Source organism: Gigantopelta aegis, chromosome 9 (assembly GCF_016097555.1).
Source record: "Gigantopelta aegis isolate Gae_Host chromosome 9, Gae_host_genome, whole genome shotgun sequence".
Classification (NCBI taxonomy): Eukaryota; Metazoa; Mollusca; class Gastropoda; order Neomphalida; family Peltospiridae; genus Gigantopelta; species Gigantopelta aegis.
In genome coordinates this window covers 35,456,326-35,472,847 of record NC_054707.1, presented here as the reverse complement: position 1 = coordinate 35,472,847, position 16,522 = coordinate 35,456,326, and the positions used below count along the sequence as shown (strand labels likewise).

General features: G+C 35.9%; 1 protein-coding gene across 1 annotated transcript in view; it reads left to right on the top strand.

Annotated features, from left to right (window-relative positions):
- Positions 1 to 16,522, top strand: part of LOC121381325 (liprin-alpha-1-like) — a 131,385-nt gene that overhangs the window by 47,112 nt on the left and 67,751 nt on the right. Inside the window, 2 exon segments of the mRNA XM_041510586.1 lie at positions 4,019 to 4,183; positions 14,885 to 14,959. Coding sequence (XP_041366520.1) covers positions 4,019 to 4,183; positions 14,885 to 14,959 — 240 coding nt within the window.

The following is a 16,522-nucleotide window of genomic DNA, read 5'->3' as shown; positions in this document are numbered from 1 at the left end:
AAATTATTATTATGATTATGATTATTAAGATGATGATGTTGATGACTATTCAGTATGCAAGACATAATGACATTGTCATTCATTGTCATTCTTTTTTAACACTGTATTTTCTCCAGCATTGGTTGGTTTGTTTGTGTTTTATTTGTTTTTGCTTTGTTTTTTAAGGTGACTCACTGCTAAAATGAGTATGGGGTGTTTTTTGGGGTTTTTTTTTAAATAGCCAAGATGTTTGCAATCGTGTCCTATTTTTCATGTTTTATATGTACCTGCATACCTTATATGTTATATAATCATTATGAATGGTTCTAGAATACCAGTGAATATACCAATCTAATACACATAAATATAATATTTGTACATGAGGTAGTTTGGTTTAAAGAATAGGAAAACCACCACTGCTACCACAAAAACATAAGTATGAAAGCTTTTAAACTCTAGAAGAAATTTGTTTTTGTCTTTCCTGCCTTTCTCTTATGATCTGTCTTACTTTGTCTATCTTTGCAATCTTTCTTTCCATCTTTCTCTCTTTCTCATCTCCCCCTCTTTCTCCTTCTTTCTCTGTTTTTCTCTGCACCCCCTTCTCTCTGTTGTCTGTGTGTTTCTGTCCTTCTTCTTACTGTATATCTCCCTCCCTCCCCTCTCTCTCTCTGTTTGTTTCTCTCTGTCTGTCTCTCTCCCTCTCCCTATCTGTCTGTCTGTCTCTCTCCCTCTCTGTCTGTCTGTCTCTCTGTCTCTCTCACTCTCTCTCTCTCTCTCTCTCTCTCTCTCTCTCTCTCTCTCTCTCTCTCTCTCTCTCTCTCTCTCTCTCTCTCTCTCTCTCTCTCTCTCCTCTCTCTCTCCCCCTCCATCCCTCTTGCTCCCTCCTCCCTCCGCTTGCTGTCTAGCTAAGAAAGACATGACTTATCTTACCATTTTCAGCCTAGGCATTAACCCTTTTTGTGTGTGGACAGATTTTATTGTGTGCTCCAATGACCATCAATTGTGTCTGTGTCCACATCGCTGGTTATTTGACACCTTCCAAATGTTGGCTTCCACTTGGATATTAATAAGTTACTACAGTTTTGTTTCGCCGTCCACTCGAGTGTATTTGGTGTTCAGTTAATAGCACCTATCGATTGCGTACCGTCTGCTTGATGGACTTTTTTGAAGAAAAAAACGATTTAAAAAGTTAATTAACCTCCAACTGAATGTCCGTGTTCATTCGCTTACCGAGATTATTTTCCGCCATCTTGAATCTTTTGTTGTAAAACATAAAGATTCAATCATCATTTCATGCGATGGTTACAGATTGTTTTGCATGATCCATTGGGCTTGTTGTATTGTTGTTAAAGAATACATTGGTGATGTTCCGATGATCGATTATAATTGAAAATCAATCAGTTCCACTTTAATAAAATGAAGTCTATAATAATTGAATGGTTTATGGGATGGAGGTGAATGTTGACTGTAATAATATTTACATCAGAGTAGGATTACATTCTCATTGTACTGATATTATTTTGTTTAATAATTTACATAATTTTCAAAAATGGACTTTTTTTTCTACTTTTTTTGGTTGATGACTTTAAATGACATTATGCATGAATCCCTGTTGGCAACTTCGGGCTAGTTTTCCTCACAGACAGTCAGTTGTGTTAAAGGGACAAACCCTAGTTTCAGCCCATCAAAATGCACACTAAGTTTACAGGCATCGAAATAAGTCGAGAACGGTCGTTCAGGTTACCGGGAGGTTACCACATGTTAGAAAAGTCGAGAACGGTGTTTCGTTCTCGACAAAAATTTCAACGTAACGGTAGTTTCGTTTCCGAACGTAAACCAGGCAATGCATTCAGGACTTCTGCGTTTCATTATCTCGTCAGGAATTGCATCGATGTTCGCGAGCAAGTTACTCCGCGTTTAAGCAGCGTCCACTAGATGAATTTATGTCCGCGTTTTGTTTTATCGTACAAAATTGCACCGATGTTCGTGCGCACTTGTGCAATTGCAAAGCAATTTTGGCAATCCGCGTTTAAGCAGCGCCCACTAGATAAATTTACTTCCGGATTTCGTTTTTCGTACCGATGTTCGCGAGCACCGTTACAATTTCAGAACGACCACGTAGTAGTAACAGGAATTCAATTCTAACTTTCATATAGTTGTGGAAACCTATAGGTTACCAGACTATATTTTGTGGTAACCTGTAAATGGGTTACCAGACACAATGCTTATTTCGATGCCTGAGTTTAGTTGAACTACAAACTTTTAACACATTTGGATAAAGTTACATTTCAATTAAGTGAAACATGAGTCTTTGACTTCAAAATGGTAAAATACCCTCTAAAAATACACTAAAACTCAATCCCATAACTGTTACTTCTCAGACACATGTGCATTTTTTAAAATATGAGAAATGCATTTTGTGCTATTAAAAACACCAGGATCACCAAAATCACTTTGAATGTATGGAAATGAATAATCTAAACAATAAAATCTAAGACAAGTATGATTTCAGTTACCAAAAATGGCTGTAATAATTCAAAATATGCCTTAGTGTTTCAAAACTAGAGTATGTCCCTTTAAATCAGGACTTTGTGAGTCATGCAAAAATAAAAGTCAAGTGACCCATTTCGTTTTTGCATAACCCGTTATGTCTGTGTAAATTAGGTCCTAAATTAGAAACTAGGTCTCACAAAATTAGAAACCGTCATTCTCACAATTTTCAGATAGCCATAATTTAGAAGGTGCTGAGGTGTTGTTATACAAATATCCCTTCGCTTTCTCATAGAAAAGACTGCACATACTACAGCCTTCGGTAAAGTGCTCACTTGATGCGCGGTTGGTTTGCGATCGATCCCAGTTGGTGAGCCCATTGGGCTATTTCTTGCTCCAGCCAGTGCACCACGACTGGTACATCAAAGGCCGTGGTATGTGCTATCCTGTATGGGATGGTGCATATAAAAGATCCCTGGCTGCTAATCGAAAAGAGTAGCCCATGAATTGGCGACAGCAGGTTTCCTCCCTCAATATCTGTGTGGTCCTTAACCATATGTCGGACGCCATATAACCGTAAATAAAATGTGTTGAATGCATCGTTAAATAAAACATTTCCTTCCTTCAGTATGCCACTTGTGGAGAATTTGTATGAAAACGCCCAAATGGGTCTGTCTGCTGAGACAATCTTTTCTTAAACCTGTCACAATTTAGACAATCATTTTGGGGGGTCAGGATGTAGCCAAGGGGTAAAGTCCTCGTCTGATAAGTGGTCAGTCTAGGATCGATCTCCATCAGTGGGCCCATTGGGCTATTTCTCGTTCCAACCAGTGCTCTGCAACTGGTATTTGAAAGGCCGCATTACGAGGTGTGATGGATCATAGGATCAATCATCCTTGATGGATTTCAAATTTCCCCCCCAATCCCAACCAGTTCCCCAAGACTGGTACATTAAAGGCCATGGTATGTACTGTCCTGGGTGGAAAAGTGCCTACAACAGATCCATTGCTGCTGCCTTTTGGCAGAGGGTTTCCTGTTTTTCTCTGTAGACCAAACTGTCAGAATAGCCAAAGTTTGACAGTCCTTTTGGTTTGATGCAAGCAATTGCTGCCTCATCATAAACTGATATCAATCACTCATTTATTTACTCAAAATTACTGTGAATTTTTACACTGAGAGTACATAATTATAGGAGATCAGTTTATTGCCCACCATCGATTTTCAAACCATAAGTACTGGCTTAAAATGTACTATGTCTATTGGTTTACCATATTCCATTGAATTCCAAAAAAACCCAAAAACATTTTGGTAACGGTCATATGTTGAATTATTTTGAATTTTTACACTGAGAATACATAGTTACCAGAGAGCAGTGTATTGACCACCATCAATTTGCAAACCATAAGCTCTGGTTTAAAATTTACTATGTCTATTGGTTTACCATATTCCATTGAATTCCAAAAACCCCCATATGTTGGTAATGGTCATACGTTGAATTATTTTTGTTACCTTCTAATATTAATGTAACTATTTTCTGTTTGTTGCACAGTTACTGCTAGAGCACCTAGAGTGCCTTGTGTCGCGTCACGAGCGGTCGCTAAGGATGACGGTCGTCAAGAGACAGGCCTCCTCCCCCGCCGGGGTGTCCAGCGAAGTTGAAGTTTTGAAAGCCCTCAAATCTTTATTTGAACATCACAAAGCCTTAGATGAAAAAGTAAGTAAAATATTTTTTCATTGTCGAAGTTCTGAAAGCCCTCAAATCTTTATTTGAACATCACAAAGCCTTAGATGAAAAAGTAAGTAAAACAATTTGTCATTGTCGAAGTTCTGAAAGCCCTCAAATCTTTATTTGAACATCACAAGACTTAGATGAAAAAGTAAGTGAAACATTTTGTCATTTAGTAATAGTAAACTTCATTGACTGAAATTTCAGGCATTGGCAAAATTTGGTTAAAAACACTTTCTGCAACCCGTTTGACTCCTATCTTTGTATAGCTGTCAACATTTGAAACATTTGTGTTCTTGTGATTGTATGTTTGTAGCAAAAATAACTTGGTGTATGTATTTTGTGGAGGGGGGATGGATGATAGGTATCATAGATATCTCCTTTACTCCTGGAAGCTGATACTCCTGGAAGCTGATACATTTACATAAAATCAAAGAACAGTGAAAGCTTATTTCTATTACATATTTTATGGTCACAAATACCTTGGGGTCTAATTAACAACACTGCATCGTTCTTGCAAGTCTTTTTGCACTGCACCGTGAGATGTCAAATTTGCAAGAGTTTAATGAATGAGACCCCAGTTTTATATATAAATCCATCGCCATCACATGATTTAGTAAACAAACATTAGTGAATGCCACTCAGCATGCAACTTGAATCATCTGATGTGACCTACATTCTACTGAAATAAACACAAGAATGCATCAGCAGAAACTCATGATTTCATTAGATTAAAAACTTATGTATTTTCTCAATCAAATGACTGTCACTTTATTAAATAGTAATAATGATTTCATTGACTAATTTGGGATTAGTTTTTTTCTTAGCGGCCCATTAATGTTTCTTAGCCAGACGTAAAGACTAATATAGCATTCTAAATAATATAATTGTCTAAATACTGGTACTGTAATTGTTCATTTATTGGGGGGGGTGGGGGTGGGGGAATCGTTCAAATGCCACTCAAAGTGCAATATTTCATTATTTTTACATTTATTTGTTATTTAAGAATTGTTTTTTGTGGTTTTTTGTGAATTAATCGATGTATAACAGTCACAAATTGTATAAAATTGTGTATATAGCAAAGCAATTTTATACTATATTTGTGACTGTTATACGTTGATCAATTCATAAAAAAATCACAAACGTTTTTTATAATTACAAACAACACTTCTATTTAGTTAAAAATACACAAAAATCAGTTTTTAAGGTCTTTTTCATGACCTGTTTTACACAATGACGTCCGATTTGACGTAATGACATCATCTTCTAAGGTTTATCAAATGCTAATATTCAGTTTTTAAGTGACATCATCCAATCAGAATAGAGTAAATCGTATAATGGCCGGGAAATTTGTAATTATATATATAAATACAACTTAATCAATCCCACATATAATCTGTGCATAAATAACTTTGGGGTGGGGTGGGGTGGGGGGGGGGGGCGGGAATAAAAATCATGAGCTTGCACACTGTATAAACAGTCATGTTTAGTACAACTAGATTTCTGTCTTGTCATATCGTAACAAAGTTTAGGATATCGGCAAATTCATAAAATCTGGCAAGTTGACTGTTGGCAACTGGATAGGGCCATCAGAGACAAATGAGTTGGACAAAGACTGCAAACTTGTCAGCAACATCTTGTCGGGCTGAATGCTAAATGTTACACAGTGTTCGCCTCAACAGAATGGGCCTAATTTTATCAGTCATCCACTAAACATTATCCGATAAATGCTTTTTTATACATCTAAATTAAATTATTTTTGCAAAGAGTGGACGTAACCATTTCTTCCCTGTGAAGGTAAAAAGCACTTAGTGGTGAATTAACAATTTTGAGAAATCACTTTTTTTTGTGTGACTTCTATCCAATTGATAAAAGCTTTATTGAGCACTGGAATCATTTTGCTTCCCAAGATTAGCATTTGAGGAAGATATTTCCAGGACTTTATGTTGCACCAAAGGTTGAGGCAATAAAGGGTATGCCCCAAATACGTATACTCAAAATAAGCAAGCCCAAATTGCGTACAAACATGCTAACCTTAAAATATTTCACCTCAAAATCAATGGAATGTTAAGCTGTAATTAGATTAAAATAACATGAAATGCATTTCTAGAACATGCAGGTACAACTCTTTACCAGCTATTATTAACATTACTGCACTAAAAAAAAAAAAGAAAAAAAAAAAAAATGTTTTATTTAACGACACACTCAACACATTTTATTTACGGTTATATGGCGTCAAACATGGTGAAGGACCACATAGATAATGAGAGAGGAAACCCGCTGTCGCCACTTAATGGGCTACTCTTTTCGATTAGCAGCAAGGGATCTTTTATATGCACCATCCCACAGATAGGGTAGTACATACCACAGCCTTTGATATACCATTCATGATGCACTGGCTGGAATGAGAAATATTCCAATGGGCCCACTGACGGGGATCGATCCCACACACCGACCACGCATCGAGCGGGCGCTGTACCACTGGACTACATCCCGCCCCTACTGCACTAAAAAGACCTTGGTGTGCTCAAAACTGACCAAAAAAACTCTTTGCCCAAATTAGAAGTTTGTTTTGTTTAACGACACCATTAGAGCTCATTGATTATTAATCATCGGCTACTGGATGTTTAACATAAATTTGGTAATTCAGACATAGTCTTAGAGAGGAAACCTGCTACATTTTTTCCATTAATAGCAAGGTATCTTTCATATGCACCATCCCATAGACAGGATAGCACATACCATGGACTTTGATATACCAGTTGTGGTGCACTGGCTGGAACGAGAAATAGTCCAAAGGGCCCACTGACGGGGATCGATCTAAGATCGACCATGCATCAAGCGAGGGCTTTACCACTGCGATACGTCCCACCCTGGGTAGATATATGTGTCTTACTAATGCTGCTGTTGTGCCGTAAGCGAGGTTTTATGTATGATGCAGTAGGAGCTGGATATAACTGAGTTGGCAGACCACTCTCTTGAGGTGCTTTCATCACAGGATCGAATCTAAAGCCTTGATATCTCTAGTATCTGGCTATTGTAATTTTCATATTTATATTTAAAATATCGTAATTCAAATATTAACAAAAACAATTTCCGAGATGTCTCCTACTGCCATTTGCATTAGGAGGGCTCGAACGTAAGAATTTGTCTCCCACAGCAATTTTTAAAAGAATTGCCATGGGAGCAATTTTTAGCCTGCCTATGGTAAAAGAAATTAAAAGTGACATTTGCAGCAAATAAACCTGACTGAAAGGCTATCTCGTTATATGTAGACATCTTTTAAATATGCAAATGTTAATTATTGGCAGACAATGTACACCAGTTGTATACATTTTGCCATTGTTCAGGAGCTTTATCGACGGCAAAAAAGTGCCATCGGTGATGCTCTCTACCTACGGCAATTTGTATCTCAACGACGGCAATTGCCATCGGTGCCGCCGTTAACTTCGAGCCCTGCATTAGCAAGGCAGAATTTTTTCATAGTCGTCCTTTGATATGTGAGAACTGCAGTTTGCTACCATACTTGCCTAACTTTTCATCAGCGGAGCCAATCAATATGGAGCTGATAATACGCAGTAGGCGATAAAGTTGGCACTGACAGCCATTAAGAGTGCTGTTGTTGACAGTTACCTGAGATATCGCACTACTCAGTTGATTACTTTTTGAAAAATAAAAACGACATCTTAATTAACATTAAACACACATTGCTGGTTTTCCAGTGAAAAGCACTGGCATTTTTTGTGTGTGTGTTTTGAACCGGGCATTGTCGCTAATTGAGGTAATACTATGTGGTACTGAAAAGTGATTGACTCGGGGTTGCCAAACAAGATATGTTGTAAGCACGGTTTAATGTAATTTATTGATAAAAAGAATTGATTTTGCCATTTTTTCTTTTTCATTTGTAATCAAAAGGATGAGTGCATTTTAACTGTGGTTTGGGATAACGACTTGGACTGTGATTATAGAGACACGAACATAAGCTACTTCAGTGCTGATTAAAGAATAACTTTTTTTTGGACATTTTACTTTAAAACACTGGAACCAACTGTTAACAGTCATTCTTACATATATGTCATTAATTGATTTTAGCACTCACCTGAGGCGTTTGCATTGCAGCATCGAACCACCTCAGTGGATCCATTCTACTGATTGGGTTTTTCTCTCGTTCCAACCAGTGCACCACAATTTGTCAAAGGCCGTGGTATGTGCTTTCCTGTCTGTGGGAAAGTGCATATAAAAGATCCCTTGTGGCTAATGGAAAAATGTAGCAGGTTTCCTCTGATGAATTCGAGTCAGAATGACAACTTTAATAAGATTTTAAAAATGATATAGTGTAAACCATGAAAAAAAATCATGCATATAAATTTTGAATCATTCGCACCCAAACCGTAACAAAATCTCAAGAACATTTTTATGCATGCATTATTTTCACTGCCGACACCAATGGTTGTTCACAAAATTTACACATCGTGAACATGTGCTAAACAAACAAACATGTCGCAATATTAATCAGATTTACAGTAACAGAATCTACAGGATATTACATCATACTCTAAGCCATTCTTATTTTTCTGAAATTTCTGATTTTTGCCCCATCTGAAAACAATTGCTGACTGATATATTCTTTGATGAAATAATCACATTAAACATATTTTATCATGATTCTGCAACCACACTGTAGAGGGTATTCATTGGACAAATCTGTTTCATTTTTACAATTGTAGAGGGATCCTAAAACAAATCCTCAAAGTCAGTACTTGGTTAAATGTGATTTAATATTAAAACAACATTCTAAGGTGTTCTTTACTCTTTATTCTTTCCTTTAGCACAACTGGTCAATGACCATAGTACGTGCTTTCCTGTCTGTGAAAAAATACATATAAAAGATCCCTTGCTGCTAATGAAAAAATGTAGCAGGTTTCCTCTGATGATTACGAGTTGTAATTACCAAATGTTTGACATCTAATAGCCAATGATTAATTAATCAATGAATGTGCTCTATTGGTGTTGTTAAACAAAAACTTTTTAACTTACCTTTAACTATGTATTTCCAAGGTAATAACTGAAAATTCCCATTTAAAAGAAAAATGTATAAAGTTTACTTTTATGATAAATGTATTATGTATACTGATGGAAAGAAATAAGGGATCACACCAACACTAGCAGAAAAGAGTTAAACATTTGTTTTGTTTAACGACAACACTAGAGCGCATTGATTTTATAATCATCGGCTATTTGATGTCAAACATTTGGTAATTTTGACATATAGTCCTAGAGAGTAAAACCCACTACATTTTTCCATTAGTAGCAAGGATAGCACATACCACAGCCTTTGATATACCAGTCGTGTTTGTTGCAGATGCATAACTGGTAAATGCCGATATTCACAACAAAAAAAATAAAAAATAAAAATCTGTTTCATATCTGTTTACATCTCAAACACGTATTCCGAAATTAGTCTGTGCGCAGTCCCCGAAAAAAAATCATTTTGATATCCTACTGATTAGTGCATGCATTGAACACAGCTGTTTGATCTGTTTGAGGCGATTTTCTGTCCCAGAGGAAACAAACACCTTTTATTATGGCATTTGGATAAAGGTATCATGCCACTGATTGCTTTTCGAATTGACCCATGTTTGAATTATTGATCCGCCTTTCACACAGTTTTGCCAGCTTCCTGTGGCCTGTGGAATGGTCGGAGAGAACATGGGTCAGGCTCGGTGTAGTGAGACGTGTTAACCAGTGAAAACAAACCACACAGAGAATTAGAATGACCTTGGTGATCCTAAATAGTACATACACACGTATGTAAAAAATATATGTATGAATGATGTCGTAAACAGATCAAGAATGCTGGAGTACACACATATGTGTACATGTATTAACAATGTCCAAAATCCAAAATGCTGGGGTCATGCTGTGGGATAGTTGCAGTTTTGAGATAACCCCTCTGTTGCATTTGCAGTCATGTTTTATGGACAAAAGCCAAGCTGTAATATGTCATATACATTTTTTAGATTTCTCATCTTATTACGACCAGATTTTAACTAAAACTACAAATATTTACCGACAGTCATGTTTATTGACTAAAACAACCCATTTGGATAAGGTTTTGAGATAACCCCTCTGTTTTAAGTCATGTTTTGTGTATTGGCAAGCCAAGCTCTAAAATCACACAGAGTTTTTAGATTTACCTTCTATTTCAATTTAACTAGCTTTATTAACCCAGATAGATCAGTTTTGAGATGACCCCTCTGTTTTCAGTCATGTTTAAATGACTGAAATTAAACCATTCAATCCGGCAAATTTGGACATTTCCCCTTTAGTAAAAAAAATTTATGGCAGTGTTTTCACTGGGTAAAAATTAAGGAGTGCAGCTGCGCGGCACCACACCCTTAAAAAAAAACACCAAAAAAAGAAAGAAGGAAAGCTTGGTTATCATATATCAGCAGAATGTGAAAGGAGGGCGGCAAAATGCAGTAGTGGGGCAGGCCGCTCCGTTTAAATGGAGCAGCGAGAACACTGTATAGTAAATGAAACCATGTTTTAACACCACACTCAAATATTCCTTAAATGAAAGAGATGTTTTCAAAAAAAATCAATCCTGATACATTTAATTGTAGACTATTTGGTGTCAAGTATATGGTCGAGAAAACGATGAAGAAAAACCCATTACCCCATTTGAACTTAGCAGTAAGATGCACCGGATGGAAGGATAAAAAGCGTAATTACTGATGGGACACCCTGGCTTTACAAATAACCCGTGATATTGTGTGCTGGAATCCTGCAAATTAACTCTCCCAGTTTTGAGACTCTTATAGACAAAGTTCTGGTTAGTGGAACTCTGGTCTGAGACCTATTCTGCTGTAAGTTAGTTCGATTTGAAAAGTGTTTCAGTTTTCTAATTAACACCCATTTTTAGACATCAGCCTCTTTAAAAAAAAAAACCAGAGGGAAAAAAAAGAAAGAATAGTGCTCTAGTGGTGTCGTTAAACAAAACAAACTTTAATAAAATAAAAAAACGATCCTGCATACAGTGGCCTTTGATATACCAGTCGTGGAGCAGTATTTGGGATGGGGATAAATCCCAATGAGTCCATATGGGAAGAGAAGTGGGGGGGGGGGGGGAGAGATATCTTTCCCTGAGGAAAGAAGAAAAAAATGTCTTCCCCTAAATATGTTTTGACGTCATCATCAGTGTATCATTATAGGCTTCGATGTCACAACTGTTAGGCAACAACAAACAACCGTAACTATTTTTTATCCATGTCAAAAACTAACAGCCATCATCGATATGTACGTCACATCTATGACGCTGCCTCTTGTTCTCAACTTGCAAACTTTTTTTCAATAACAGTATCGTTTGAAAATCTTCCATAAAATGTTAACGATTGATAATGGGTAACCCAACTCGCTACTCAGCAATACCGTTTATCTTGCACTTGTGAATTGATAAATGGTACTGCCTTGTTGCTCATTGAGTATTCTTAAAATAGGTCCTCCAAGGGGGTTCAATCCTTATAATCCAAGCACTTCAGGTGAGCTCGCTGACTGAGCTAGATCTTTCCCTTTTGTTTTTACAAGAAAATGTTTTATTTAACGACGCACTCAACACATTTTATGTTTCGGTTTTATGGCATCAGACATATGGTGAAGGACCACACGGAGATTGAGAGAGGAAACCGGCTGTCACCACTTCATGGGCTACTCTTTTCGATTAGCAGCAAGGGATCTCTTATATGCACCATCCCATTCTGAATACTAGGAATCAGTATTACCAAAGGTCTGCATCCACTAGTCAGATTTCTCTTTCCAGCCAGTGCACCACGAATGGTATATCAAAGGTCGTGGTATGTGCTATCCTGTCTGTGGGATGGTGCATAATAACAGATCCCTTGCTGCTAATCGAAAAGAGTAGTCCATGAAGTAGTGACAGCCGGTTTCCTCTCTCAGTATCTTGCAGTCCTTAACCATGTGTCTAACGCCATATAACTGTAAATAAAATGTGTTGAGTGTGCATTGTTAAATAAAACATTTCCTTCCTTCCTTCCATAAGTCAGTGATTAATAAAACAATGTGCTCTAGTGGTGTTGTTAAACAAAACAAACTTTAACATGCAAATGGTCATTCAACTTACCATACTTACAATATCAGACATGGAAAATCAAGGCAAGTACAGTAGAAGGAAGTATTTGTCACATAAAAATAGAAATGTTGTATTAATTCTTTCAATTTCTGACATTCCTTTACCAAGTTTTTCTTGAGCGAACTTGAATGAAGCCATCTCTGTCATGGGCATACAGGCAGATTTATTGGCCACAAGATTAAAATCAAATGAGTCAAATGAATTATTGCTACTAAAATGAAAAGGAGTAAATCCATATGAAAATAACAAATTAGATAAAAAAAATATATATTTCCCTAAAAAAACTAAAATTGCCCAATTCCATATGCAACTCATTTTGTAAATTGCCATTTTGTAGCCCTGTTTGTTTGTTTTTCTGATTTGAAGCAGTAACCTAATAACCTAAAATCTGCCGGCACATAAATTTGCATATGCCATTGTACGGCAAAAGTGGCCGTGTGTGTACATCATTTACTTCATATAATATAATTTTTATAAAAGTGTCATTTAAAAATAAAAATATACATACATTTGTAACTCCGGCATAGAATTTTTATTTTTATTTTAATTAATTAATTAATTATTTATTATTTATTTATTTTTTTATTTATTTATTTATTTATTATTTTGTTTTTGTGTTTTGTCTTGTTTGTTTAGGGTTTTTGGTTGTTTTTTTTAAATTTATTTAAATGTTTTATTTACATGACTCAGAGCTTCTACAATGTTTACAAAATCCACTAACCATGGGAGTGGGGCTACCATAATCTAGAAGCCATGGATGACTATGTTACATTAGAATAAATAACCAGGTTTGGTTAAGAACAAATTACATTGCTTAGTTCTCTTACTTATTTAACTAAATGATTTATATCAAAATTTTAATTTATTAAATTTATATGGAGCCTATGAAATAAATTATTTTCAAATAAAATTGCATCTTACAGTGTATGAATACACATGCCAAGTGAAGAGTATTTGTACGTGTGTATCTGTTTGATAAACTGAATGCTCTGCGATAAGCCCTATAGGCTCCAGTTCAGTTTAATAGTTTTCATTCCCTTTGAGTCTAAATCAGCCTAAATGGTCATCTGCTGTCAGATGAAGCGACTGCCAAGAGTTGTCACTATATCAAAAATAATCTGACCATAAAGTGTCCTTATTCATTGATCCCATCGTCGCGTGTACCTTTTGTACCAAACTCGAGCAATATGTCCAACTTGTTTAATTTATTGATGGCCCATTGCCTCCATTTTTTTCATTAAGCTGAATGATTTTTAGTGTCCACTGTCCATATTACTCCATAATTGACCTTGTGGTCAAGGGTTTTGGCCGGCGTCCATTATCGATCTATGTAATTGGTTCTCAGTGTCAGATTGACTGTGAAGAAGATGGGGCTGGTGTACATTGAGAAATGATATGAAAGACGTTGGCTAGGCTTAGAAATATTTATTCAGACATGCTAAATATTTATTTATCTTCAACTTCAAGTAGTTAATGAGATTAACTAAATGGTGAAGTGGCAGTTATTAGAATATTTAATGATCTGATAGAACCCGTTAGGACTAATAATAACTGTGATGTTTTTTCTGTAAGGTGGGATACCACAAGGAAGCATCTTGAGTGCCTTTCTTTATGTGATGTCATTATACTTAATGTAATAATGTCTTTAAATTCATTATTAATGTATGATTTATTATTTATCATGTATAATTCTCTATAATGTTAATGCCGAGGAATGGGTATTTAATGATACCAGCACTTTAATTAATATGATAGTTAAAATATACAAGTGTCAACTTTGCAAGGAGTAACTTATAACTGTAGATGGTACTCTTTAAAGCAGTTTGCTGCACACTTCTAGTGTTTAACCAGTTAAATAAGGATCTCCAATAGTTTAATATTAATAAAACAACAGCAATAACAATAACCACCATCTTGATTAGTCACATAAAAAATAGTCATAAAACCTATCAATTTTGTTTTGATTATTTTTTTAACATCTTTTCAAGGAATTTCTTGAAACATTCCAAACAGTAAATTGATCATTTACACAAGCCTATTGCATACCCTGGATATATGCTTGATCCTTCAGGATTTAGGATTTTTTAAATTATTATTTTCTATTTAAATTTACAGTGTATTGTTTTGTGGGTTTTTTTGCATTAAAACACTGTAACAGGGAACGTTTTGTTCAGGATGGCGTTGCGATTCGCTAAGCAAGTTATAGAGATCGCTACATGATTTTTAAACAATAAACATTAGGTGCTAATCAATCTGCAATAGAAATAACGCTAATCAAGATTTTGAAAACAAAATGTTCCCTGTGTACATGGATTTGCCAAATGTTGGTCAGTGACCCAGAATTAGTTAGTTTGAACAGAGTTCATTTAACTCACAGTAATTAGTGACATCCAGTGATATCCTGATGTCAGTTAGGTAGACAATATCAGACTTTTGACAGACAACCTTTATAATTGCATCCTTTCATGTCCTGTGTTTTCCTTGTGTCTTGAGCCATTTCCTCGTGGTTGGTTTCAAGTTAAATATTTTAATTCTTCCAGGTTCGGGAGAGATTACGTGTTGCACTGGAACGGGTAGCTCAACTTGAAGAGGAATTGGCAGCAGCAAATCAGGATGTAAGTATTTGTCCATCATGTCACCTCTGCTGTGTTGTTCTCTCATCATAACAAGGTTGTCGTCTTGTCATTTTTAAATCATTAAACCAAGGATATGTGTTGTTCTCTCATCATGACAAGGTCATTGTCGTCTGTCATTCTCAAATGATTGACCAAGACCATATAGAAACAGTTTGAGCATTAGCCCCTTATGTTGCAGGTCTTCGTAGCTACTATTTTTGAGATTGAGTAGGATCATTAACAGCAAACCAGGGTATAAGTATTTGTCCATCAGGTCAAGTCTGCTGTGTTGTTCTCTCATCATGACAAGGTCATTGTCGTCTGTCATTCTCAAATGATTGACCAAGACCATATAGAAACAGTTTGAGCATTAGCCCCTTATGTTGCAGGTCTTCATAGCTACTATTTTTGAGATTGAGTAGGATCATTAACAGCAAACCAGGGTGTAAGTATTTGTCCATCAGGTCAAGTCTGCTGTGTTGTTCTCTCATCATGACAAGGTCATTGTCGTCTGTCATTCTCAAATGATTGACCAAGACCATATAGAAACAGTTTGAGCATTAGCCCCTTATGTTGCAGGTCTTCATAGCTACTATTTTTGAGATTGAGTAGGATCATTAACAGCAAATCAGGATGTAAGTATTTGTCCATCATGTCACCTCTGCTGTGTTGTTCTCTCATCATAACAAGGTTGTCGTCTTGTCATTTTTAAATCATTAAACCAAGGATATGTGTTGTTCTCTCATCATGACAAGGTCATTGTCGTCTGTCATTCTCAAATGATTGAACCAAGGCCATATAGAAACAGTTTGAGCATTAACCTCTTATGTTGCAGGTCATTGATGTTACTATTTTTAAGATCGTTAAACTTTTTTCAAAATGATGAAATGATTAGGTTGACCAAAAACCAATGACCATTTTTTTTTTAAAGAGTCATTCACAAATATCATCATTTTCACAGTCATAAAAAGATTACTATATTTAGGGGAGCGGGGAGGAAGAGGTCTTTCTTTTTTCTTTTTTCCCTTTTTAGAGTAAATCTACATCATGGATAATCATGTTTAAAAAAAAAAATTAATTAAAGTTTAAAATTGCATTTTGGCATTAACATCCTCCCCCACCAGCATTTGTGTGCTCATGAAAATTGATAATTGTGACTGGTCCCTAAATACTAACTTTGATTGTTCAAACAAATCATATAAATATATGTCATCATAAACTATTGATCATATTTCTTTTTAAGTAACATCATAAAAGAATAACATATTATCAATATTTTAAAAGGTTGATCATAGAATGTGGAAATTAAAAAACAAAACAAAAAAACATTCAGACCCTGATAAATTAATAAATCTATATTTTGCTGAATCCTGTAATGCTTTAAGCATACAGTCGCTACTTGTACCTTGTAGGGTCAGAACTGCGATACAGGTATGGTCATTGTTCGCGGCCCATTGATCTCGGCCATTAGAGTTATTTATACATCAAGCACCCTCCATGCATGGTAAATTATCACAGATGGATTGGCCTGACTCTTCAGTGGATAGTGGAGTCGCTAATCGA